Raw genomic sequence first — 26,631 nt, forward strand, 5'->3', positions numbered from 1 at the left:
AATGGCTTCCTTCTGCATTGTAAATTCTATGATTCTATCAGCATAAATTGGTCCAGTCCATCATCGACACTGTCTTTAGTATTCATCAACCCAAATAGGACAATACAACTTGTTCAGATGAAGAGTCGGTACAGTATTGGGTGATTCACAGCTCACAAGGGTACTAGGGGATCAGAAATTGGAGGTGAAACATGGTGGAGATGGCTTACCTTGGCTGTTTAGTATTCAGATGGGTGATCTCACTGGCCCTGAAATAAAAAGCCAAATGCTTATCGAGCATAATATGGCGGCAGCATATATGTAAATTGGCCTGGATGAGTCCAATGCCATCCTTTGCGGCACTATCTAAGTGGGCCTCCCACCCACTTTCACTCCACCGTTGGCAGAATTTCACTCACCTCTGCCCTATTCTCCAAATTCTCTACAATGCCAATCATTTTCATTCCACAGAATCCTGTAGTGCTGCCTTATGAAACTGACTTCCCAGGATTCCTGCTGTTTCCTCTAACAAATAAGTATTAAGGAGGGAATCCCCTTTGGGGAAAAAAAACATTTTGTAGCCTTCCTGTTTGTTTTAGAGAAAACACCAAAATACAATAAGTGGGGACATTTCCGACTTCCAGTGACGGCCATGGAGTGAGGGGTCGCACATTCTGTTGCTCCCGCTTGAGGTGGAAATGTTTGGTCCTTTTCACCCAATATAGGGGTGTCTGTTGGTGCAAAGTGTATGAACAGTGAGAGGCAAGAATTGGGGCCTGTTCATGGCTTACCAAACGAGGAGTGTAACGAGCAAGGGGCAGCAGTCTGGCCGGGAGGACTTTCAAAGTTCGACCGAGGGAAAGATGGCGGAGGGCTCTGGGGCGTCGTTGGCTGCCCAGTGGTCTACCGAGCAATTGGTGGATGTTTTTAGAATGCCAAGTTCCAGCAGCAGAGGCACGAGGCCTTGGAGGACCTGGCGAAGGTGGCGGAGCCGATCAGGACGGCTATTGAGAGTTCGGTGCTCCAGAAGGTGGAGGGGTTGGTGGATCATGATTGGTTGGCCTCATTGGAGGCAGAGATGGTACTCGCAGTGGAGGGCCAGAAGTGGCTGAGGGAGAAGGTGGAGGACCTGGAGAATCGCTCCAGGTGGCAGAATCTCTGGATTGTGGAGCTGCCTGAGGGGATTCAAGGCCAATCAGAGAAGGATCGCAAAAGAAACAGAGACTCATTGGACAGTGAATATGTTTGTGTGGGACTATGCTGTCTTGCTCTGATCAGAAAGACCAGGTCACAGGAAAGAGCGAGGACATGGGAATGCAGGTGAGGGTACAGGCAGAGAAAGCGGGCAGTCAGCGGGCATAAGTTAGGGGCTAGACCAGCCCCGGGAGGGGAGCCACCACACTAGCAGGGATAACTAGCATGGGAAAACGGACAGCAAGGGGGGGTCCGTGGCGAACCTCCTGGCAGGGAGGGAGTGCCTGGCTGGGGGGAAAGGGGGAATGCAGGGACACGCAGGGGGAACGCTTAGGGGGAAATGGGGAAAGGGCTACTCAGGGAGAGGGGGGCAGGAGGGCAGAGGGGAGAAAAACACAAAAGGAACCAGACGGGAAAGAAGGGTTGGTTATCGGATTGGCTTTAGCAGGTAAGGTGCAGGCTGAGGAGACAAGATGGCGACACAAGCAGCCACCTTAGAGGATCCCTAAACAAAGGGAAACCCCAGATTTCAGGGGCGCACCCACGTGGCGTATACACAGTTGGCGGCCATGTTGGGTGCACCCTGGACAAAGGGAGACCCTGGAGCGCAGGGGCCTGACCTCATGGTAAGAACAGTGACTGCCGCCATTTTGGACGACCCCCTAACAACTGGAAACCCCGGATTGCAGGGGCATGTCCACCAGGTAAGTATGGGTGATCCTGCAGGGAGAGGGGGAACAAAAATCCCCATAAAGATTATCACCTGGAAGGTCAGGGCCCCAGGGGGCTTAAAGGCCCAGTGAAAAGATCCAGAGTCTTCGCCCACTTAAGAAGTTTGAAAGCTGACATAGTCTTCCTACTAGAGACACACCTGAGGGAGAGGGACCGACTGTGGCTAAGGAAGGGCTGGGTAGGACAGACGTATCACTTGTGTTACGGGGCAAAGGCTAGTGGAGTAACCATACTGATTAGCAAGAGGACAAAGTTTACAGCCACAAGGACGGCTATGGACCCAGGGGGAAGGTACCTCATGGTCATCGGTGTTCCAGACGGGGCACCGGTAGATTTGTTAAATGTGTACGCGCCCAACTGGGACGACACAGACTTTATAAAAAAGACCATGGCGGAAATCCCCAACATCGACACACACCGACTCATCATGGGGGGGGGGGGGCACTTCCACTGTGTACAGGACCCACTGATGACCGATTGAATCCCAGATCGGGAAAGAGGACAGGCATGGCTCGGCAACTGGGGGGGGGGGGGGGGGGGGGCCGTATGGAGGTGGCCTCGTGCAAAGGGACCAGTTTGAGGGCACTATTGCTGGTGCCCCTTCCGTTCTTGCCAGCCAGGTACTCCATGAGCCCGATGGTGCTGTCAGTGTTGAGGGTGTGGAACAGGGCTGGCAGCATTTTAGAATGGAAGGCATGTCCCTATGGGCACCGATCTGCAATATTCATAGCTTTGCTCCAGTGGGGTTGGATTCGAGATTATGGGGCGGTGGCAGGTGGGGATAGAATACTTTAGGGATTTATTTGTTGGAGGTAGTTTGCAGACCTGGAGGAGCTGGAGAGGGCATATCAGATGTCGAAGGGGAATGGGTTCAGGTATCTGCAGGTGAAGGGCTTTATGAAAAAGGAGGTGTTGTTGTTTCCTATGCTGCCACTCCCGGTGCTGCAGAACAAACTTCTGTCCGAGGAGGAAATAGGAGAAGGCAAAGTCTCGGATATATATGGGGAGCTGTTGAAGAGAGAGAGTGTCCGGTGGAGGAGGTTAGGCATAAGTGGGAGGAGGAGCTGGGTGGGGCGCTGGGAGCTGGTGTGTGAATTGAGGCTTTGTGGAGGGTTAATATGCCACCGTTGTGGGCAAGACTAAGTCTCCTCCAGTTAAAAGTGGTGCACGGGGCCCACATGACGGAGTCCAGGATGAGCCGATTCTTTCCAGGGGTGGAGGATAGGTGTGGCCGGTGCGTGGGGAGGCAGGCAAACCGATGTTTTGGGCGTGTCCGAGGTTGAGGACCAGAATTGTAGACATGATGTCAAGGATTTTGGGGATATCAGTAGCTCCAAGTCCGGAGGTGGCATTATTTGGAGTATCAGAGGATTCGGGAGTCCAGGCGGAAAGAGAGGCCGACGCTTCGGCCTTTGCCTCCCGGAGGCGGATTTTGTTGTGTTGGTGGGACTCCAGTCATCAAAGGGGGGGAGGGGGAGGGTGGGGTGGGGGGGGGGGGGGGGGGGGGGGGGGGGTTGTTGGTTCAGTTCAGGTTGGCTTAAAAATTAAAGGAGGGGCAGCGGGCGGCTTGGGGGGAGATGGTTGGGGTGTTGTGGAAAGATGGTTAGCCTGTTTGCTGTTGCCATGGTTGTTTTTTGTGTTTTTTCTTCTTTGTTATGTGTATATTTGAAAATGCCTCCAATAACATGTTAAAAAATCAAGGGAAACTTCCAAATCCAGAAGAGAGGACTAAAACATTAATTGAAAATAAAGTTGTGAGCCTTTACCACAATAAAACGTGCCTTTGAGAATGCAGCCTCTGCCTTCCTTAGCTGCAGTTCTAAATTATTCATTTTGTAATGACACGGCTTAGATTGGAGGATCAGAAGGGAAAATTATGACAATGAGGACTGATATAATAATAATAATAATCTTTATTGTCACAAGTAGGCTTACATTAACACTGCATTGAAGTTACTGTGAAAATCCCCGAGTCGCCACACTCCGGTGTCTGTTCGGGTACACGGAGGGAGAATTCAGAACGTCCAATTCACGTAACGCCAATCTTTTGGGAATTGTGGGAGGAAACCGGAGCACCCGGAGGAAACCCACGCTGACACTGGGAGAACATGCAGACTCCGCACAGACAGTGACCCAAGCCGGGAATCGAACCTGGGACCCTGGAGCTGTGAAGCAACACTGCTAGCCTCCTATAATCTTATCATCCTATTTAAACTCACTATTTGCAGGGTTGCTCGTTAGCTAAGGGTGAGAATGTATTACAATCCACCTAATTCCAGTCAAATTCAGAGTACCAACGCTAATTCTCAAACTCCTCTTCCCCCAGTTGGATCTTCCAGGTCTGCAGTTGACCAAACTATTGGCATTTTGCAACACCTGTGCTCAGATCCCTCTTGCTGTTGTCCATCTCCACTATCATCCCACACCCTTTTCATCCTGGCCCTTGTGTGTGTGCCCCCCCTCCCACTCCACCATTGGCACAATTTCACTCACCTCTGCTCTATTCTCCAAATCCCTCCACCTCTCCATTTCCTCCCTTTCAAAATCTTCACCAGCACTCTGGTCTCGTTTCTCTTTTGTGGCTTTGGGGGAATTTTTACTTCGGGATATTATATAACTGTGAAGTTCTTGTAGTGGAATGTGTGGAATTGTACACCAGCATGAGTGAATGCCTCCCAAGATAAGAGAGAAAGTATTGGAGATGCAGGTTAACATTTCACAACTGGTGAGATTATGTTGCTTCGGGGCATCACCTGACCATGCTGCTGTCTGGGGACTAATATCCCCCACACTTGGCCCATTCCCACAGCAAAACGTAACAGACACATCCCAGTCTGCTTCTGGAACTGGCCAAGGTGGTCATCCACAGGTCAAGGCTGGACGCTGCCCGTGGGAACGATGTGAATGCCGGCCTCCGCCTTTCCAATGAAATGTTAACTCAGGGAGCTGTCTGGGACATGAAAGATCCCGTGGCACTATTTTGAGGTAGAGCAGGGGGGTTATATCTGGTGACCCGTCCGATATTGATCCCTCAATCAACATCGCAAAAACAGATTATCTGGTCATTGCCACGTTACTGTCGGTGGGAGCTGGCTGTGGGCAAATTGGTTGCTGCATTTTCCTCTATTATAACAGTGACTGCCCTCCAAATAGTGCTCCATTGGCTTTAGGGTGCCCTGTGCTCATGAAATGCGCTATTTAAATATAAACTCAGTCATGAGGCTAAACCTGGCTTTGGAAAAGGTGTTTGCCAGTGCGCCTGAGATCTTCTGTGAACGGTGGGCGCTGCAGGGTTGGAATGGGCGATGGGTGGCAATATTACAGTATTGAAAGGATAAATTTGTCAGCCCACTTAAAAGGGGGGACTTGTGACCCCCCCCCCCTTAAATAGAGGGGGGGGGCATCACATTGGCTATGGTGATTTGATGTGTTTAATTGATGGGGGGGGACGGGGACGGAATACACAGTTAATGATACAGACAGAGAGAGAATGGATGATTGGAAGCCCCTGGTGGAATGTTGAGGGTGGGGAATGAGTCCTGCGTTACTATGGTAACGAATTGTTACCTGGGTCGCTGACAACCAGCGAAGGGGGTGGGGGCTGGCCAAGTGGAACCAGTCGACAGGGGGGAGGGGGTGGGAAGAATGTGTGTCCCCTCTCCACACACCACCTGCACAGGAGCTCCAGGCCGGGCACAGCATGGGCAGCGACTGGAGGAGGGCCTGTGACAACCTCACCATCAATTACAATAAGTACTGGCCCGCCTCAGCCGGAGGCCAGGACAAGCCGCAGGACAACCAGCAGCTCGCGTAAGCTCAACAGCTCCAACCACTAGGAGGGGGGGACCTTTCTCAAATACTAAACCCCATCTCCGGCTGATGTTTCTTTGTTGTTACGTTCGCAGAGTCAAAAAGAAAGTTTACTTCTCGACCGTCGGCGAGGTGTGGAGAACTCCAAACATCCGCAACAACTTTGGGGTGAACCAACTTTATTCAAACCAGTTTCAACAGGTACGCCTGTCCAAGTGGAGGGATGGGCTGATGGGTTGGCGCTGGCAAGGCCCATGTCCACACTGGCAGGCCTGCTGCCTGTCTCATTGGCTTTTACCCAAAACTCCAGTTCAGGTTTTCAAATCCTTCCTTCTGGAGGGCAGCAGTGATCCACTGGGTGCTCCGACAAAAGGATAATATGCTTAAGACAATCTGATTTCTTCCCCTCCCCCCTCCACTTATAAAGGCAAGAAAGTTTATTTTAATACTTCAAATGTTCGGGGATAAAAGATCCATTGAGTAGAACAGTCTGGAATAGAATCTGGAAGCCCCATGAAACCATTGTTGTAAAAAAAAACATCTGGTTCACTCATGTCCTTTAGGGAAGGAAATCTAACGGATGGAGAGAGCGTCCTGTGGGGATACAAGCCTGGGGGCCCTGGTAACGGCGCCGTGGCCGCTCCCTCCCACGAGGTATACCACGAGTCCGGTGGTGGCGGCTACCCTCAAGATTTGGGGGCAGTGGAGGCGACATAGGGGAGAAGTGGGGGGCTCGATGGAGGCTCCGTTAAGGGGGAACCATAGGTTCGTCCCGGGGAACATGGATGGGGGATTTCGGGGATGGTATAGAGCGGGCATTAGACAGCTGAAGGACCTGTTTATCGACGGAAGGTTTGCGAGCCTGGGGGAGTTGGAAGAGAAATTTGGGCTCCCGCCGGGAAACATGTTTAGATATCTGCAGGTAAAGGCATTTGCTAGACGGCAGGTGGAGGGATTCCCTGCGCTCCCCGCGAAGGGGGTGAGTGACAGGGTGCTCTCGGGGGTCTGGGTCGGGGAGGGGAAGATATCCGATATCTACAAGCTTATGCAGGAGAAGGAAGAGGCGTCAGTAGAGGAGCTGAAAACGAAGTGGGAGGGGGAACTGGGGGAACAGATCGAAGACGGGACATGGGCTGATGCCCTGGAGAGGGTAAATTCTTCCTCCTCGTGTGCGCGGCTTAGCCTCATCCAATTCAAGGTGCTGCATAGGGCCCACATGACTGGGACGAGGATGAATAGGTTCTTTGGGGGTGAAGATAGGTGTGCCAGGTGCTCGGGGAGTCCAGCGAAACATGCCCATATGTTCTGGGCATGCCCGGCATTGGAGGAGTTCTGGAAGGGGGTGGCGAGGACGGTGTCAAGGGTGGTGGGATCCAGGGTCAAGCCAGGATGGGGACTCGCGATCTTTGGGGTTGGGGTAGAGCCGGGAGTGCAGGAGGCGAAAGAGGCCGGTGTGCTGGCCTTTGCGTCCCTAGTAGCCCGGCGAAGGATTTTGCTACAGTGGAAGGATGCGAGGCCCCCAAGCGTGGAGACCTGGATCAATGACATGGCGGGCTTTATTAAGCTTGAGAAGGTTAAATTCGCCCTGAGAGGATCGGTGCAAGGGTTCTTTAAACGGTGGCAACCTTTCCTCGACTTTCTGGCTCAACGATAGGGTACTGGGACAGTAGCAGCAGCAACCTGGGGGGGGTGGGGGGGGGGGGGGGGGGGGGGGGTGGGGGGGGGGGGGGGGGCGTTGATTATGTTAGCTTATTTTATTTAAATTTGATTTATCTAATTTTAATTTATGGTTAAGTTCTCTTGTTTGGGGGGGGGGGGTGGGGGAATGTGATACATGTGATGTTACGGTATGGGGGGAATTGTGGGTGTTATGGGGCTGTTAGTTGCATATTACTGCTTTTTGCTATACTTTTTGTTATATTTTCTGCAAAAAATTCCAATAAAAAAATTAAAAAAAAAAAAAAAGGGAAGGAAATCTGCCGTCCTTACCCGGTCTGGCCTACATGTGACTCCAGACCCACAGCAATGTGGTTGGTCCATAATTGCCCTCTGAAGTGGCCCAGCAAGCCACCAAGTTCAGGGACAATTAGGAATGGGCAACAAATGCTGGCCCAGCCAGCGACACCCCGTCTATTGAAATATTTTTTTGAAAAGTCTTGTCAGTCCCATTTCTACCACCATTTCCCACAAGTACCCACCCAGTTTAATTCTGAAATCATTAATTGCCTCTGCTTCCACCACCCATTGAATTCTGGGTTTTGCCACTTACTGTGAGAAAAGTCCTTAAGCCTATCTTGTACCATCAATTAGTGAGACCTGATTTTCTTATTGAAACCTGTCATAATAATGGCCACTTCTACCTTTCTTCCCCTCTTCTACCAAGGAAAACAACCCCAGCTTCTCAAAATCCCCCATCCCTGGAAACATTCTGGTAAATCTCCTCTGCACCCTCTCATGGATTCTCACACCTTTCCTAAAGTGTCGTGATCAGAACGGGGCACAGTACTCTCACTGTGGCCTAACCAGAGCTTTATGAAGGTTGTGAGCAAAAACTGTGGGATAATTTGGAAAAAACTTTTTTGCTCGTATAATAGATGGGATTATTGATCATCTTGATATCACATACAATTTTGTACAAGACAGAAACGTACCATTTGATGCATCAGGCCTGTGCCGGCTTTTATGCTCCACATTATCCTTTCCTCATCATTTGACTCTGTCAAACCTCCTTATCTTCTCGCTTTGCGTGGCATCCCCTTGAATGGATCTATGCCTCAATTACTCCATCGAGTAGTGAGTTCCACATTCTCACCACTCTCTGAGTAAAGGCATTTCTCCGAATTCCTTATTGATTTTATTAGGAGGTACGGTGGCACAGTTTTTAAGCACTGCTGCCTCACAGTGCCAAGGACACAGGTTCAATTCCAGCCTTGGGTGACTGTGTGGAGTTTGCACTTTCTCCCCGCATCGGCGGAGGTTTCTTCCCACAGTCCAATGTTGTGCAGGTTCGGTGGATTGACCCTTAGGGACCAAAAGGGTAGGTGGGGTTAGGGGGAATAGGCGGGCGTGGCCTAGGTAGGGTGCTCTTTCAGTGGGCCGGTGCAGAAGTGATGGGCCGAATGGCCCTCTTTTGTGTTGTTGGAGTTCTATAATTCTATTAATGACATATTTATGGCTTTTCCCACATGTGAAAACATCTCTGTGGCCATTTTGTAATTTAAAACATCCTCCATCAACCATCTCAATACGTCTTTTTCTGGAGCAATGGCTCCAGCTTGTTCAACCTCACATGATAGTTGTACACTCTCTGTTGTGGCAGCGTACTCATAAATCTTTTCTGCGTCCTCTCCAGTGCTTCCGTGTTTCTTTTGTGATCTGAAGCTGAGAACTATACAAGGTAGATGTGGCCTCGTCAAAGTTCTATATAAGAGACATGGATAGGAGAGGTTTAGAGGGGTATAGGCCAAATGCAGACAAATGGGGTTAGCTTAGATGGGTTTTTTGGTTGGCATGGACCAGTTTCGGCCGAAGGATCTGTCTCTGTGCCGTAGATTCTAGGATTAACGTAGTTTCTCTGCTTTTGATTTCTGTTCCTTGAGATATTGAGATTATCATTGACAGCTGCTGTTTTAATACTTATCTTCACATAAATATGTTGATTTTTAGAATATGATGTACAAAATAAGTATTTTCAACTTTACTGTAATCTAACTACCATGTATAAGTGGTAAGATTTATATTAGGGAAATACGAGCCGCCAAAGGATATAATAATGTCTGGGTCGGCTAACTTGATACCTCACCAATTCTATAAGCCTGAGAGAAATATTTACGTTGATGTCTTCTTAATCACCTTGGTCGATGAGTAATTAAGATTATAAATGAACAATCTCAGTGGCAGCATTGTTTCAAATAGAGCTGCTATTATTTATAGAACTATCCCTACATTATTTCTGAAGTGTTTCATGCAGATGCTGCCATTGTGTGACTATAAAAAAGGGATACTTGACGGGGAAAATACTTTTCAGTAAACTTGCGATTAGAAATTCCTCTGGTAAGTTACACTGTGTAATGTTCCAAACGCATTCAAAATTTTGTTTGTGGTATTTTAGTTCATTTGAAAATGTGTTGTCGGAATTGGGGGGGGGCATGGTGGCACAATGGCTAGCACTGCTGCCCCAATGCGCCAGGGACCCGGGTTCAATTCCAGCCTTGGGTGACTGTGTGGAATTTGCACTTTCTCACCATGTCTGCATGGGTTTTCTCTGATTTCCTCTGTGGGGTTATTGGGCTACGGGAAAAGAGTGGGGATAGGCAGAGTGCTCTCTCAGAGAGTTGGTGCAGACTCGATGGGCCAAATGGCCTCCTTCTGCACTGTAGTGATTCTATGATTCAGCAATAGACAAGAGAGAAAGTCTTCGGTGATGTTCTCAAAGGGTTAGTGTTGGAAACATAGGTTTTGTTTGATCCAGATATTACAGAATCATAGAATAATACAGCACAGAAGAGGCCCTTCGGCCCATCAAGTCTGCACCAACGCATGAAAAACACCTGACCTGCCGACCTAATCCCATTTGCCAGCACTTGGCCCATCGCCTTGAATGTTATGACGTGCCAAGTGCTCATCCAGGGACTTTTTAAAGGATGTGAGGCAGCCTGCCTCTACCACCATTCCAGGTAGTGCGTTCCAGACCATCACCCCGCCTCTACCACCATTCCAGGTAGTGCATTCCAGACCGACACCACCCTCTGGGTAAAATGGTTTTTCCTCAAATCCCCCTCCAAAACCTCCTGCTCCTGATCTTGAACTTGTGTCCCCTCGTAACCGACCCTTCAACTAAGGGGAACAGCTGCTCCCTATCCACCCTGTCCATGCCTCTCATAATCTTGTACACCTTGATCAGGTCACCCCTCAATCGTCTCTGCTCCAGCGAAAACAACCCAAGCCTATCCAACCTCTTTCATAACTTAGAGGTTCCATCCCAGGCATCATCCTGGTGAATCACCTCTACACCCCCTTCCAGTGCAATCACATCCTTCCTATAATGTGGCGACCAGAACTACACACAGTGCTCCAGCTGTGGCCTCACCAAAGTTCTTTACAACTCCAACAAGACCTTCCTGCTTTTATAATCTGTGCCTCAATTGATGAAGGCAAGTGTCACATATAATAATATATAAATGATTTGGATATTAGAATACAAAGTAAATTTTCAAAATTTGTCAATGATACTAAACTTGGAGGTTTGGCAGTGAGGATGATACCAATTGACTGTAACAGGACATGTATAGACTCGCAAAATAGGTAGCCAAGTGGCAGGTGGAATTTAATACAGAGAATAGTGAGGTGACACCTTTTGGAAGAATGGAAATGGAATGGCTTTATAGACTTAATGGCACAGTTTTAAAAGAGTGTACAAGAACAGAGTGCCATGTGCATAGATCTTTGAAGGTGGCAGGTCTATTTGAGAGTAATTGAGAGAGCAAACCATATTGAATCTTGGCTTTCATAATGAGAGGTATTGAGTACAAAAAGCAGGGAGTTTAATGCAGAATCTTTATGAAGCTTGTGTTAGGTCACATCTTGAGTACTCAATCCAATTCTGGTAAGCACACTTTCGGAAGGTCCTTGAGAGTGCGCAGAATTGTCGGGATGTTTCCGGGGATGAGGGAGTTTAGCTGCAAAGTTAGGTTTGGAGAAGGTTGACAGAAACAAAAGCTGTTCCTATTAGCTGACGAGAGAAGGACGAAGGGACACAGATCTACAGTTTTGCATAAGTGATGCGAGGAGGATGTGAAGAATAATTCTTTTACGGACCGAGTGGTAAGGAGGAGAATTAGAGGGGATTTGAGGGAAAACTTTTTCACTCAGAAGGTGGTGGGAGTCTGGAACTCGCTGCCTGAAAGGGTGGTCGTGGCGAGAGCTCGCACGACATTCAAGAAGCATTTAGATGACCACTTGATATGCCATAGCATACAAGGCTGGGACCAAGTATTGGAAAATGGGATTGGAATAGATAGGTGTTTGATGGCCGGCATGGACACAGTGGGCTGAAGGGCCTCCTTCTGGCCTGAAACTCACTGCCTACAGGGGTCAATGATTTCAGAAGGAAATTGGACGGATTAATGAGGGAAATCAATTTGCAGGGTTCTGGCGATAGAGAGGGGGAATGTGACAGATTGGATTGCTCTACAGAGAGCTGGCAAGCACCGGATGGGCTGAATGGCTCCTATGCCACAATGATCCACGACTTTGTCACAGGAGCCTTCACAATGCACTGATACATGATGTAGAAAAAGTAAGAAAGTAACTACTTTAATTTGACTTACTTTTGCGGACGGCTGCTGGTCATTCTGTGATCCATAGAAATCGTACTGTGGGTGGGGATGAGTTAATTGCCAAGGTGTGGTTGGCTGATGTGCACATTATAGAAAAAGTGGGCAATGATAGAAAATGTCTGGGAAAGAGAGTCCAAGAGCATTAAATAGACAAAGCCTATTTCAAGTGAAAAATTGTTGTCAGCAGTTCGCAGTTGACATTTAAAATATTTTACATTGCTGCTGTCATCGGGAACACACACTGAATTTTGGCATCAATTTACTAAAAGTGTCAGAAATCTTTCAGATATAATCGACAGCAAATGGTTGTCAGCGCACCCTTTTGGATTTATTGCTGTAATATGGAGAGGGTATCCCCACTTACATTGGCTTCGGTGGAATGTTGAATGAAGGGACCAATCCTTGAAAGTAAATGAAGCTGTGGTTGTGTTTCTGAAAGCAGAGGGCATTTTGCCCGTTGTACCGCCTATCAGTCTTGTTGTTGGAAAACACAAACAGTAACTGTCGCTGTCACATAGGCACCATGTGTCATTTTGATCTGTATATCAGCTTGCTCATTACAAGTCGCCATTGCACATTTTTTTTTTTTTTAAATAATTTTTATTGGAATTTTTTACAGAAAATATAACAACAAGTATAGCAAAAAGCAGTAATATGCAACTAACAGCCCCATAACACCCACAATTCCCCCCATACCGTAACATCACATGTATCACATTCCCCCACCCCCCCCCCCCCAAACAAGAGAACTTAACCATAAATTAAAATTAGATAAATCAAATTAAGCCAACATAATCAACGTCCCCCCCCCCCCCCCCCCCCCCCTGGGTTGCTGCTGCTACTGTCCCAGTACCCTATCGTTGAGCCAGAAAGTCGAGGAAAGGTTGCCACCGTTTAAAGAACCCTTGCACCGATCCTCTCAGGGCGAATTTAACCTTCTCAAGCTTAATGAAGCCCGCCATGTCATTGATCCAGGTCTCCACGCTTGGGGGCCTCGCGTCCTTCCACTGTAGCAAAATCCTTCGCCGGGCTACTAGGGACGCAAAGGCCAGCACACCGGCCTCTTTCACCTCCTGCACTCCCGGCTCTACCCCAACCCCAAAGATCGCGAGTCCCCATCCTGGCTTGGCCATTGCACATTTAGCATACAGACTTCTCCTGCATGGGATTGGTAAATTCATTGTTGTAAACTATGAGCATGCAATAGCTTTAAAATCAGGCTGGTGCACTCAGAGTGACTGTGGGTGCGCAGTTTCTGCATTGTTCCTGTTCCCGAGGTATGAATGGCATAGGAGTGGCAGTAAAGGAAATTGATTTACTTCTAGAATCACTTCCAAAGAAAGTAGTTGCATAATAGAAAATCCGACCTAATTGAAACAGGAGTCAATAGCTGAGTGGCAATTTCATCATTCGGAAACTCCATTTGTGATCTTCAAGAACTGTCCAGGAGTGTTTTATGTTCTTCTAAACAAGCAAACGACGGTCCAGTTTTTCTGTTTTGCTCAAAGGTCTGCATTTCTGCCAGTACAGCACTCCCTCTGCACCACGCTGGAGTCTCAGTCTAGAATTTTGTGTGGGGCCTTGTACCCACATCTATCTGAAACAGAGATGGGAGTTGTGTCACCAGTCCACGGAATTGGAAAACAAAATGATTGCCGCAAATGGCTCCTTTTCTCCATGTCATCCGTGTGATTTATAGTCCCTCTATTTTTTACTCAAGCAATGCTCCAGCCAGTCTCCATTTACTATTAGCTTCCGTAACTGAGCTGAATTGGCCCTCAAACTGGACAAGTTTTTTCCTTGTGTTACAACAGTGGCTACCGTTCAAAAGTACTGTGTTAGCTGTAAAGTGCTTTGAGATACCCAGGGCTGGGTTCTCAACCCCCCGCCGGGTTGGAGAATCGCTGGGGAGGGGGCGGCATGAATCCCGCTCCTGCCGGCCGCCGAATTCTCCGGCACCGGATATTCGGCGGGGACAGGAATCGCGCCGCGTTGGACGGCGGGCCCCCCCCCCCCGACGATTCTCCAGCCCGCGATGGGGCTGAAGTCCCGCTGCTGTAATGTCTCTCCCGCCGGCGTGAATCAAACCACCTCCCTTACCGGCGGGAGCAGGCAGCGCGGGCGGGCTCCGGGGTCCTGGGGGTGGGAGGGGGCACTGGGCGATCTGGCCCCGGGGGTGCCCCCACGGTGGCCTGGCCTGCGATCGGGGCCCACCGATCGGCGGGCGGGCCTGTGCCGTGGGGGCACTCTTTTCCTTCCGCGATGGCCGACGCGGATGTGACCCCCTCCCCCGCGCTTGCGCGGGGATGATGTCAGCAGCCGCTGACGCTCCGGCGCATGCGCGGACTTCCGCCGGCCGGCGAAGTCCCATTGGCCCCGGCTGGCGTGGCGCCAAAGGCCTTCCACGCCAGCCGGCAGGAATGGAACCATTCTGGCGCGGGCCTAGCCCCTCAAGGTGAGGGCTTGGCGCCCCTTTGGGGCGGCCCGACGGCGGAGTGGTTCACGCCACTCCGTCACGCCGGGACCCCCCGCCCCGCCGGGTAGGGGAGAATCCAGCCCCCAAAGACTGTGACAGGTGTTGTGTTAACTTTCTTTCACACACACGTTATGTAATTCAAAAATGTTACACTGGAATCCGAACGTTCTGGGAATGCTTATCATTTCTTAGGATATGTGGAACTATTTGTTCTAGTCCACTGCCCTAACTCTCCCACTCTTACAGTGATTTTATGGAAGCTTCTTCAAGCACAGTTCAAATATGGTCATTATCACCCTTTTCATTGTCATCACTGATCCTCCCCTTTCATTTCATCTGTGATGTGGAGATGCCGGCGTTGGACTGGGGTGAGCACAGTAAGAAGTCTTACAACACCAGGTTAATGTCCAACAGGTTTGTTTCAAACATTAGCTTTCAGAGCACTACTCCTTCCTCAGGTGACTTAATGAATTCATTCACCTGAGGAAGGAGCAGTGCTCCGTGTGGTGAATTATATGCCATCGTAATTCACACTGTATTGCCTTGCGTTGTATTGTGTCCTTGTGGGCTCTGTATGTGAGCCGTTGCGCGGCTCTGCCAATAGGGGGAGATGAGGAGTTTGTACTGTGCTCCACCCTTGGCTCCGCCCATGGCTCCGCCCATGGCTCATCTCACTAACCTGAAGTATAAAGCACTGCAGCCGTAAGCCTTCTCTCAGTTCCTCTGGTCGCAGGCTGGCTTAGTTGTAAGACTATTAAAACCACAGTTTACTTCCAATCAAGTGTCTAGTGAATTGATGGTCACATCAATTTAATAGTCTTAGAAAACTTGAAGAAAACTACCATGGAATTAGCCCTCAAACCTGACCGACTAGAACTCGACCCGCCGGCTGCAGAGGCGAAAGAAATCTTTCTACACTGGCTCAGATGTTTCAAGGCCTACCTGGCTGAATCAAGCACTTCAGAAACTATGGAGGAGCAGAAACTCCACCTACTGCACGCAAGGGTGAGCCATCATATCTCTACGCAACTTAACTGTACTACCTCGTATACGGAGGCCCTGGCCATGCTTGACCGAATGTACATGCGGCCCATCATCGGGGTCTACGCGCGCCATATTTTCACAACCCGCGCCAGCGCCCCGCGGAGTCGCTGGAAGACTTTCTGCGCGATTTAAAAGCCCAAGCTCGAGACTGCAATTATCAAGCTGTATCAGCCGCCCAGCATATGGAACTCGCTGTCCGAGATGTATACGTGGCAGGGCTCAGGTCCAACTATGTGCGCCAACAGTTGCTTGAGAAAGGGGCCCAGAACTTGGAGGACACTGTAGAGTTAGTTACAACCATGGAGGTCTCGTTCCGCAGCCTCACCTCGTTCCCCGCGGACCAAGCGACCCCATCGTGGGCCCCCAACCAGTGACTGCCCCAGGCCTGCGCCACGTGGCCACCCACTCACTATGCAGCACCAGCGTGCCATTTATGTGGGAAGTCCCAACACCCACGGCAGCACTGCCCGGCCCGCAACGCGACCTGCAGCAGCTGCGGTCGCAAAGGACACTATGCCTAGCGAAGAAAACTCCAAACTCTCCCACAGCCCAGAACACTCGATTCCCAAACTCACAGGCCCGCAGGCCCCGTAATGCTGCAGCGTGTATGCCGACTCCATCCCCACCCGACATGTGCGACTCATAGGGCCGCCATCTTGGACGCCATCTTCCTCGCCACCCGCCACGTGCGATCAACGGGGGCGGCCATCTTGGGCTCCATCCTCTCCAACCTCTGAAACTCATCTCGAAGACTACAACCTCAGCGGACAGTCATCACGGGGCCACTCCAGCACAGCTGATCGAGCCGCCGACTACCCGCAACTCAGCGCGGTCACGTTGGACCAGTCGCGTCTGAAACACCTCCGGAACTCTATGATGACCGTTAAAATCAACGGGTACAGGACGCCGTGCCTCTTCGACTCCGGGAGCACTGAGAGCTTCGTACACCCTGAACTGGTAAGACGTTGGTCGCTCCCTATCTTCCCTGCACGGCAAACTATCTCCCTCGCCTCGGGCTCACACTCTGTTCACATCCAAGGGCACACCATCGCGACCCTAACGATTCAGGGCACCAGCTACTCTAATTTCCAACTGTACGTCCTCCCCGAACTCTGCATCCCACTCCTACTGGGACTCGACTTCCAGTGTAATCTCAAAAGCCTCACACTCAGCTTCGGCGGACCCCTACCTCCACTCACTATCTGCAGTCTAGCGACGATAAAAATCGACCCCCCCTCCACTCTTTGCTAACCTCACTCCGGACTGCAAACCCGTAGCCACTCGCAGCAGGTGAGGGTGTTTATCAGAACCGAGGTCCAGAGGCTCCTACGTGAGGGGGTCATAGAGGTCAGTAACAGCCCCTGGAGAGCTCAGGTGGTGGTCATCAAGACCGGGGAAAAATTCCGAATGGTAGTGGATTATAGCCAAGCCATTAACCGGTTCATGCTCCTCGATGCTTACCCCCTCCCCAGGAATCAGATCGCCCAGTACCGCATCTTCTCCACGGTGGATCTGAAGTCTGCTTACCACCAGCTACCAATCCGCCCGGAGGACCACCACTACACGGCGTTCGAGGCAGATGGCCGCCTCTTCCATTTCCTCCAGGTTCACTTTGGCGTCACGAATTGGGTCTCGGTGTTCCAACAAGCAATGGACCGAATGGTGGACTAGTACAGGCTGCGGGCCACATTTCCGTACTTGGACAATGTCACCATCTGCGGCCATGATCAGCAGGACCACAACGCCAACCTCCATCGATTTCTCCAGACTGCCCAGAAACTTAACCTCACGTATAACACGGAGAAATGCGTTTTCCGCACGACCAGGCTAGCCATCCTCGGCTATGTCGTGGAAAACGGAGTCCTGGGCCCTGACCCGGACCGTATGCGCTCCCTCTTACAACTCCCTCTCCCTCATTGTCCCAGGGCCCTCAAGAGGTGCCTGGGATTCTTCTCGTATTATGCCCAGTGGGTCCCTCAGTATGCGGACAAAGCCCGCCCACTATTTAAGGCCAACTCTTTCCTCTGTCAGCTGAGGCCCGCCTGGCCTTCAACTGCATCACGGAGGACATTGCCAAAGCGGCCATGCAGGCGGTGGATGAATCCGTCCCCTTCCAGGTGGAAAGCGACGCCTCAGCGGTTGCTCTCGCTGCCACTCTGGATCAGGCAGGGAGACCAGTCGCCTTTTTCTCCCGAACCCTTTCCGCTTCGGAACTTCGACACTCCTCGGTCGAAAAAGAAGCACAAGCCATCGTGGAAGCCATACGACACTGGAGGCACTACCTCGCAGGTAGGAGGTTCACCCTCATCACCGACCAAAGATCAGTTACCTTCATGTTTGACAACTCACAAAGGGGCAAAATTAAAATGATAAAATCCTGAGGTGGAGGATCGAACTCTCCACCTACAATTATGATATTATGTATCGACCGGGGAAGCTCAACGAGCCCCCAGAAGCCCTGTCCCGCGGCACGTGAGCCAGCGTGTAAGACGACCGCCTGAAAGCTATCCACGATGACCTCTGCCACCCGGGGGTCACCCGGCTCGCCCACTACGTCAAAGCCCGAAATCTGCCTTTCTCCACCGAGGAGGTAAAAGCCATCACCAGGGATTGCCCGATCTGCGCGGAATGCAAACCGCACTTCTATAGACCAGACAAGGCCCACCTGGTAAAGGCATCCCGGCCCTTTGAACGCCTGAGATTCGATTTCAAAGGGCCACTCCCCTCGACCAATCGGAATGTGTACTTTCTGAACGTCATCAATGAGTTCTCCCGCTTCCCCTTTGCTATCCCGTGCCCCGATATGCCCTCCCACACAGTCATCAGAGCCCTGCACAGTGTCTTCACCCTGTTCAGTTTCCCCAGCTACGTACACAGCGACAGGGGTTCGTCCTTTATGAGCGACGAGCTGCGTCAGTACCTGCTCGACAAGGGGATCGCCTCGAGCAGGACTACCAGTTACAACCCCAGGGGGAACGGGCAGGTGGAGAGGGAGAATGCGACGGTCTGGAAGACCGTCCTACTGACCCTCCGGTCCAGGAATCTCCCGATCTCCCGTTGGCAGGAGGTCCTCCACGCACACTCAATGCTATTAGGTCCCTCCTATGCACCGCCACCAACCAGACCCCTCGCTAACGGCTATTTGTTTTTTCTAGGGGCACTACACGGGGGTTTCGCTCCCAGCATGGTTGAAGACACCGGGCCCGGTTCTCCTCCAAAGCACGTCCGGGCACACAAAACTGACCCACTCGTAGAAAGAGTGCTCCTACTCCATTCAAACCCCCAATACGCTTTCATCGAATACCCTGGCGGCCGTCAGGCCACCGTTTCCCTCCGGGACCTGGCGCCTGCAGGATCCAACTCCACCACCACTACTGCCAAGGTACCCCCCACGCTACACCCCACCCAACCCTCCACGCCCTGTGCCCCCCGTACCTATAGGTTCACTGCCCATGCGCCGCGCCCCCGCGCCTATAGGTTTCCTGCGCTCCCCGTCGCCTGTCGCACCAGTTGGGTACAAAGCTCGGACCGAATCACCCCCGGAGTCCACCATCGTACCCTCACCGACCGCCACCACCCAGCCACCCGAAGAGGCTGCAACCCCGGTGCTCCGCCAATCTCAAAGGACGACTCGGCCACCGGACCGGCTCAATTTGTAGACCCGTCACCCCCGCCGGACTTGATTTTTTTTACAGGGGGTGAATGTGGTGAATTATATGCCATCATAATTCACACTGTATTGCCTTGCATGTATTGTGTCCTTGTGGGCTCTGTATGTGAGCCATTGCGCGGCTCTGCCCATAGGGGGAGATGAGGAGTTTGTACTGGGCTCCACCCTTGGCTCCGCCCATGGCTCAGCCCATGGTTCCTCCCACTAACCTGAAGTATAAAGCACTGCAGCCGTCAGCCTGCTCTCAGTTCCTCTGGTCGCAGGCTGGCTTAGTTGTAAGACTATTAAAACCACAGTTTACATCCAATCGTGTGTCTAGTGAATTGATGGTCACATCACTCCGAAAGCCAGTGTTTGAAACAAACATGTTGGACTTTAACCTGGTGTTGTAAGATTTCATCTGTGACAATGGCTTTTCCACAGGTACCCTGGCTTCATCAAATCTGCTCTCATGATACCACATTCCACATTAAAGTTTGGGAATGGTTCTTCAGCCTCTGCCAAGGCTTTCCTCATCTGTGTCCCGCCAGCAACTCGATTGAATTGTTCTATTTCTGGCGTCTCTGTTTCACACCCTTCCCCCTGTGAACAAATAGAAGAAAGAGTGTTTCTGTCCTCGATTTCCAACTCACCCAGAAGAGCATTTGCAGTTTCTGTTACTAGGATCCCAGGAATAATTTAACTGGATTTGGGATTCTGACATCAGTGTGAGAACCAGATGTGACTCTAACTCCATGCCTTATTGAAAAATGAAAATGAAAATCGCTTATTGTCACGAGTAGGCTTCAATGAAGTTACTGTGAAAAGCCCCTAGTCGCCACATTCCGGCGCCTGTCCCTCCTGATAGTTCTTGGAAATGGGCAACTAACTGATTTGAATGACACAATTTCAGCCAGGCCTCAGAAAGCCTAAGTCAAATAAGAACATACTTCTAAACTGGAGATGACATTCCCTGCATTGAGCCTATACTGGAACAGTTTCACAGAATACTCCGACCAGAAAGAATTCAAGAAGTTCCCTGATGCCTCCCTGGAGGTCCTGGTGGAAGACATCAGGATAAGGAAGGAAAACCATTTCCCAGCACTGAGAAGATACGAAGAACCAATATTTTACAGGCCTGGAGTGAGGTGGCAGGAACATCAGCCAAAGATCTTGGATTCTGTGTAACGAAGAGGTTCAAGGACCATACCAAAGCAAGAAGGGTAAATACAGATCTTTCAATAGCACCTGACAGTTGTCCATTCAGCCCATCCATAAGCTCTCTTCCCTTCATCACATGCCTTGACACCAATCACAAAGCCACACCGCACCATCTCTCATTCCCATTCGAAACACACTCATCTCTGAGCCAAGGACTCCCTCCTCTTGGCACTCGACTTCCTCACTTCACAACCCAGCCACTTGCTTTCTATTCATCGCCACCTTCTGCATCCTTTAATCCTGCTTCCAGCTTGATTCTTCTCCAGCCTTCAGACCATGCACTTAAGCAGAAGCCTTAAATGTGTTCACTTTCCTCTTCGAAAAGCACCAACTCAGTCTTGCCTTCTCTTTGAAAAACTGATCGGCGCACAGCGTATGGGAGGGGATCAAGAGTCGGAGGAGTTCTGAAATAACATGTCCTCGCAACAATGAAGCAGGAGGTTTGCGGCATTAGTGACCCATTTGGTGCCATGAGGATTGGGGAAGGCAATGCTGGTGCTTTGTTTGAGCAGGTCTGGCTGCACCCTTTAACCTCAAGAATTTCACATTAAACTAACTTGACAGCTACAAGATAGATTCGGAAGACTCGGGTCTATCTAGCAGTGCCATGCTAAACCTTGTTCCTTTTCTCTCTCCCCAAGGCATTTCTCAGGAGTAATTATCACAGCGGAGTAGGATATGTTTCCCGAGGAAGCACCGTCACTTGGTCTATCCCTCCGAAGGATCAGCGCAGAGACTGGCATTCCCGGTGGGTTGGGTAGAGGGGTCTGCACGGGATTGTAGCACCCAGCACAAGAGAGCAAGTCGTGGTACAATGGACAGCGCACAAGATGGTTCGTCAGAAGGCAATGTCATCTCACAGCTCTGCTGCAGAGGACTGACACGAAGAGTGCCAACATATGGACTTCAGGGGTATAACCTTGATAAGAAAAGTGCTTGTTACACAAAAAGCAGTTGTATGATACATTAGCGGACTTCAGCAGCATGAGTATGGAGCTCTTGTGTGGTATAATTCAGTATGACATTGCTACTCTGTCATCAAACATCGACCATGTGGCCACCTCCAGGAACACTACAACTGGGCCTTTGCAATGAAAGTCCATATTACCAGCCTTTGGTAGTAATCATCCGAACTCTGGTCTCTGCTTTAGAGACTGGAGGATCACATTGATAGGGGTTTCCCTCCTGTTGATGAGTAGAAGTGATTAGCCACCGTTCCATGGGAGTGGTTAGTGTTACACTTTGTAAGGATGAAAACATGCCCACTCCCAGTCCACCCTCTCAGCCTATACCTGTTAGGATACTTAAACAGTCAACTGGGCCAGACTACTCCACCAGCATCAGAGGAAGAGAGAATCTAACCATCTATCCTTGACTTTGCCATCACTGAAGCCCCCATTCTCAGCATCCTGGGGACTACCATTGACCACAAACTGGACTAGCCATATAAATACTGTGGCTACAAGAGCAGGTCAGAGGCTGGGAATCCTGTGGTAAGTCACCTCCTGACTCCCCAAAGCCTGTCCGCCATCTACACGGCACAAGTCAGGAGTGTGATGGGGTACACTCCGATACTCTCCAACAGCATTCAAGGAGCTAATCACCAAGACAAACCAGCCCGCCATCCACCATCTTAAACAATCATTCCCGTCACCACTGACACACACAGTGGCAGCAATGTGCACCATCTACAAGATGCACTGCAGCCACTCAGCAAGGTTCCTTCAACAGCACCTTCCAACCGACTTCTACCATCTGGTAGGATAAGGACAGCTGACAGATGGGAACACCACCAAGTGCAAGTTCCCCCCCCCCCCCCCCCCCCCCCCCCCAAACTTGGAAATATATCGCTGTTCCTTCGGTGTCGTTGGGTCAAGATCCTGGAACTCCCTCCCTAACAGCACTGTGGGTGTGCCTACACCTCGGGGACTGCAGCGGTTCAAGAAGGGACTCACCACCACCTTCTCAAGGGACATTTAGGGAAGGGCAGTAAATGCTGGCCCGGCCGGTGCATTCACATCCTAGGAATGAATAAAACCATTCTGCAGCCAAGCCCTCAAAAACCCAAGCATCCCGAAGCCATCAGACAGTGGCCATGACCCGGCCCAGTCTGAGGACGATCGGGCTTTCACCAGCTTTGTTTGAAGCCAGTGCACCAGCAGCTCTGAGAGGCAGTAGAGTTAATAAAGCTCATTTTAAGAAGAGCACTATGGTTTGACATCTGGTTGAGAAATGAATTCAAGGCAATTATTGATGTCGGATGAAATTAATCATCATTTTTTTTTAATAAACATTTTATTGAGGTATTTTTGGTTTTACAACAACGACAAAATAAACAGCATACATAAGTCTATAAACATAGTGCAAAAAGCTTGCTTCCTCCCTTACAGGTCCCACCTTTGTTAACCCCCTACAATAACTAAACTAACCCCCCCCCCCCCCCCTCCCCCCCCCCCCGCCCCTCTTCTGCTGACATTTAATTTTCTGCAAAGAAGTCGATGAACGGTTGCCACCTCCGGGCGAACCCTAACAGTGACCCTCTCAAGGCGAACTTGATTTTCTCCAAACAGAGAAAGCTAGCCATGTCCGATAGCCAGGTCTCCGACTTCGGGGGCTTTGAGTCCCTCCAGGCTAATAGTATCCGTCTCCGGGCTACCAGGGAAGCAAAGGCCAGAACGTCTGCCTCTTTCTCCTCCTGGATTCCCACACCTCGAAAATCGCCACCTCCAGACTCGGTGCCACCCTTGTTTTTAACACCGTGGACATGACCCCTGCCAAAATCCCCTAAGCTTCGGACATGTCCAAAACATGTGGACATGGTTTGCTCCCCCCCCCCCCCACACACAACTTGCACACCTATCTTCTACACCAAAGAATCTGCTCATCCGGGCCACTATCATGTGTGCCCGGTGAACGACCTTAAACTGTATCAGGCTGAGCCTGGCGCATGTTGTGGATGTGTTGACTCTACTCAACGCGTCCGCCCATAGACCATCCTCTATCTCTCCTCCTAACCCCTCCTCCCACGCGCTTCAGCTCCTCAGTCTGCGTGTCCTCTGACCCCATGCGCTCCTTATAGATGTTGGAGATCTTCTCTTCTCCCACCCACACACTGGAAACTACCCTGTCCTGAATGCCCCTTGGTGGTAGGAGCGGGAAAGTTGAGATCTGTCTACGTAGGAAGTCCCGCACCTGCAGGTACCTAAATTTGTTTCCCCTCGCCAACCCAAATTTCTCCTCCAGCTTCCTCAAGCTAGGAAAGCTCCCTTCTTTAAACATATCCCCCGTCCTCTCAATTCCTGCCTTCTCCGAAACCCCCCGTTCATCCTTCCCAGGGAAAACAGGTAGTTATTGCAGATTGGAGACCAGACGATGCTGAAATTAATCATCATTATTGGATTTGCTACTCCTGGACTGCAGTGTGATTTTATAACATGTTCTGTGTCTGCATTGTCAGTATGTTATTGGTATAGGAGATGGATGAATCATTTCCAAATGCTTTGATACAGGATTAAGGGAGTGGTGAAGGATTGAACAGTTACCACAGAGGGGTTTCAGGTAACTTTCTCGGGTAGGGGAATGAACAGATCACGAGAATCACTTTGCAATTAAGTTATTCCTAGATTCTCTGGCTCAAAGCTATTGAGGCACTATGTATATAAACCATTGATAAGGTTGCTGAATAGGCACATAACTGGCAAATTAATTTCAATGCAGACAAGTGCCAGGGATTAGCTTTTGGTGGGAAGGAGAGGGAGGCCACACATTGCTTGGTTAATTGGGATCTAAAGGAGTAGAGAAGCAAAGGGAGCTAGAGATACAGTTACACAAACTATGAAACGTATCTGTGCCGGTTAATAAGATACATTTTTTTTTACAAATACAAACTTTAACTTGCAAAAATACACGGCAGCTCTAGGATCGATACAGAAGGCATTACAAATATAGTGCAAAAACAAAAGTATTTTTAACGTGAACACTGCAGCAAAGTTCAAACACCTCAGTCCCCTGCCAGCCCTTTCCTTCTGGCGAAGTCCATCGCTTCTTCGGACGACTCAGAATAGAAGTGTTGCTCCTCATTTGTGACCCAGATACAGCAGTCTAAACTTCACCTTCTTCTTGAAAAGGGTTGACTTTACTTGGTTGAATCCCGCCCTTCTCCTGGCTACATCCGTGCTCAGGTCTTGGTAAATGTGCAGGATGCCGTTCTCCCACTTACAGCTCCATGTCTGCCTGGCCCACCGTAAAATACGCTCCTTATCCAGGCACCTGTGCAATCTCACCACCATCGCCCTCAAGGTGAGGGGGGGGGGGGGGGTCACCTACACGCGGCTTCTTCGCTAGTGTTCTGTACGCTCTGTCCACCTCCAAGGGTCGGGTGAACGTCCCATCCCTGATGCACTATCAATTACGACGAGACGAGAATAGAATGTAATCGAGGCTTTATTACACAGAGATGTGTGCCCTCCTACAGCAGCTGGCAAAATGGCTGCTGTTCGGAGAGCCCACACATTTATACTCCGCCTAGTGGGCGGAGCCAGCAGGCAGGGATCTACCCCCGTAGCTGTAGTACAGGGGCCTTACCGTAATACCAGTATATACAATATAATACATCAGTGGTGACTACCACATTCACCCCCTGTTAAAATGAGTCCAGCGGGGGTGGTGGGAAAATTATTTACATACAGGTTGGCTTTAAAATTACAGAGAAGGTTACAAATTTAGACGATCGGGCACCTTGATCTGTTGTTGAGAGCGCCGCAGTACTGGTGGCGATTCAGGCGTTGGCTTGGTCTTTGGTGACTCCGGGAGCGTGTCGACATCCTCTTCATCCCCGGGTGGGTCCAAGGAGAGGACGGATTGTCCTGGAGCGGGGGCTGTGCTGGTGTGCGCTGGGGGGAGGGAGGGTGGCGCCGAGGGAGAGGGGGGTATGAGGGGACCCAGCTGGTGCCAGGTCCCTGAGGGAGACTGTGCCTTGGCGGCCGTTGGTGTACGCTACGTAGGCATCATGCGGGTTTGCTTGGAGTAACTGTATCCTCTCAACCAATGGGTCCACCTTGAGGAGCCACACGTGCTTGCGGAGGAGAATGGGTCCTGGAGCTGCCAGCCATGTTGGGAGCGAAACCCCGGAGGTGGACTTCCTGGGGAAGGCAAAGAGACGTTCATGAGGGGTTTCGTTAGTCGCGGTGCACAGGAGCGACCGAATGGAGTGAAGTGCGTCAGGGAGGACCTCCTGCCAGCGGGAGGCCGGGAGATTTCTGTACCGTAGGGCCAGCTCGCTCAGCTTCAACGATGGCTTGGGCCTCCTTTTCGACAGAGGAGTGCCGAATTTCGCCGAATTTTGGAGGCATGGAGGGTGCGGGAAAAGAATGCCACGGGCCTGCCTGCCTGTTTGAGGGTGGTGTCTAGAGCGACATCTGATGCATCGCTCTCTACTTGGAAGGGGAGCTTCTCATCGACCGCGTGCATCGTGGCCTTGGCGATGTCGGCCTTGATCCGGTTGAAGGCCTGGTGAGCCTCGGCCATCAGTGGGAAAGCGGTGGAGTGGATGAGTGGGCGGGCCTTGTCCGCATAGTTAGGTACCCACTGGGCATATTACAAAAAGAACCCCAGGCATCGTTTGAGGGCCTTGAGGCAGTGGGGAAGGGAGAGTTCCATGAGGGGGCCGGGCCCTAGAACTCCATTCTGAACCACATAGCCGAAGATAGCTAATCGGTTCGTGCTGAACACACACTTCTCCTTGTTGTAAGTTAGGTTGAGAAGTTTGGTGGTGTGGAGAAATTTGGAAAGGTTAGCGTCGTTGTCCTGCTGGTCACGGCCGCATATGCAAATGTTGTCCAGGTACGGAAACATGGCCCGCAGTCCGTACCGGTCAACCATTGGGTCCATCTCCCGTTGGAAGACTCAGACCCCATTAGTGACGCTGAAGGGAACCCTAAGGAAATGTTAAAGGCGGCCGATTGCTTCAAACGCAGTGTATGGGTAGTCCGCCTTGCGAATGGGGAGCTGGTGGTAGGCAGATTTCAGGTCCACTGTCGAGAAGACCCGGTACTGTGCAATCTGATTGACCATATCAGATATGCGAGGGAGGGGGTACGTGTCGAGCTGCATGTACCGATTGATGGTCTGACTGTAGTCAACGATCATCCTGTTTTTCTCCCCAGTTTTCACCACTACCACTTGGGCTC

General features: G+C 50.6%; 1 protein-coding gene across 2 annotated transcripts in view; it reads left to right on the forward strand.

Moving 5' to 3' along the window:
• Nucleotides 1-5,521: 5,521 nt before the first annotated feature.
• LOC119965801 overlaps nucleotides 5,522-26,631 on the forward strand; it is a 49,917-nt gene continuing 28,807 nt past the window's right edge. Inside the window, exons 1-2 of one of the 2 annotated variants that reach the window (XM_038796642.1) lie at nucleotides 5,522-5,715; nucleotides 5,811-5,916. In XM_038796642.1, coding sequence (XP_038652570.1) covers nucleotides 5,606-5,715; nucleotides 5,811-5,916 — 216 coding nt within the window. In that variant the 5' untranslated portion in view covers nucleotides 5,522-5,605. The remainder of the gene's footprint in view (nucleotides 5,716-5,810; nucleotides 5,917-26,631) is intronic. The other variant, XM_038796643.1, reaches the window with a different exon arrangement.

This window comes from Scyliorhinus canicula, chromosome 5 (assembly GCF_902713615.1).
Source record: "Scyliorhinus canicula chromosome 5, sScyCan1.1, whole genome shotgun sequence".
In the NCBI taxonomy this organism is placed as follows: Eukaryota; Metazoa; Chordata; class Chondrichthyes; order Carcharhiniformes; family Scyliorhinidae; genus Scyliorhinus; species Scyliorhinus canicula.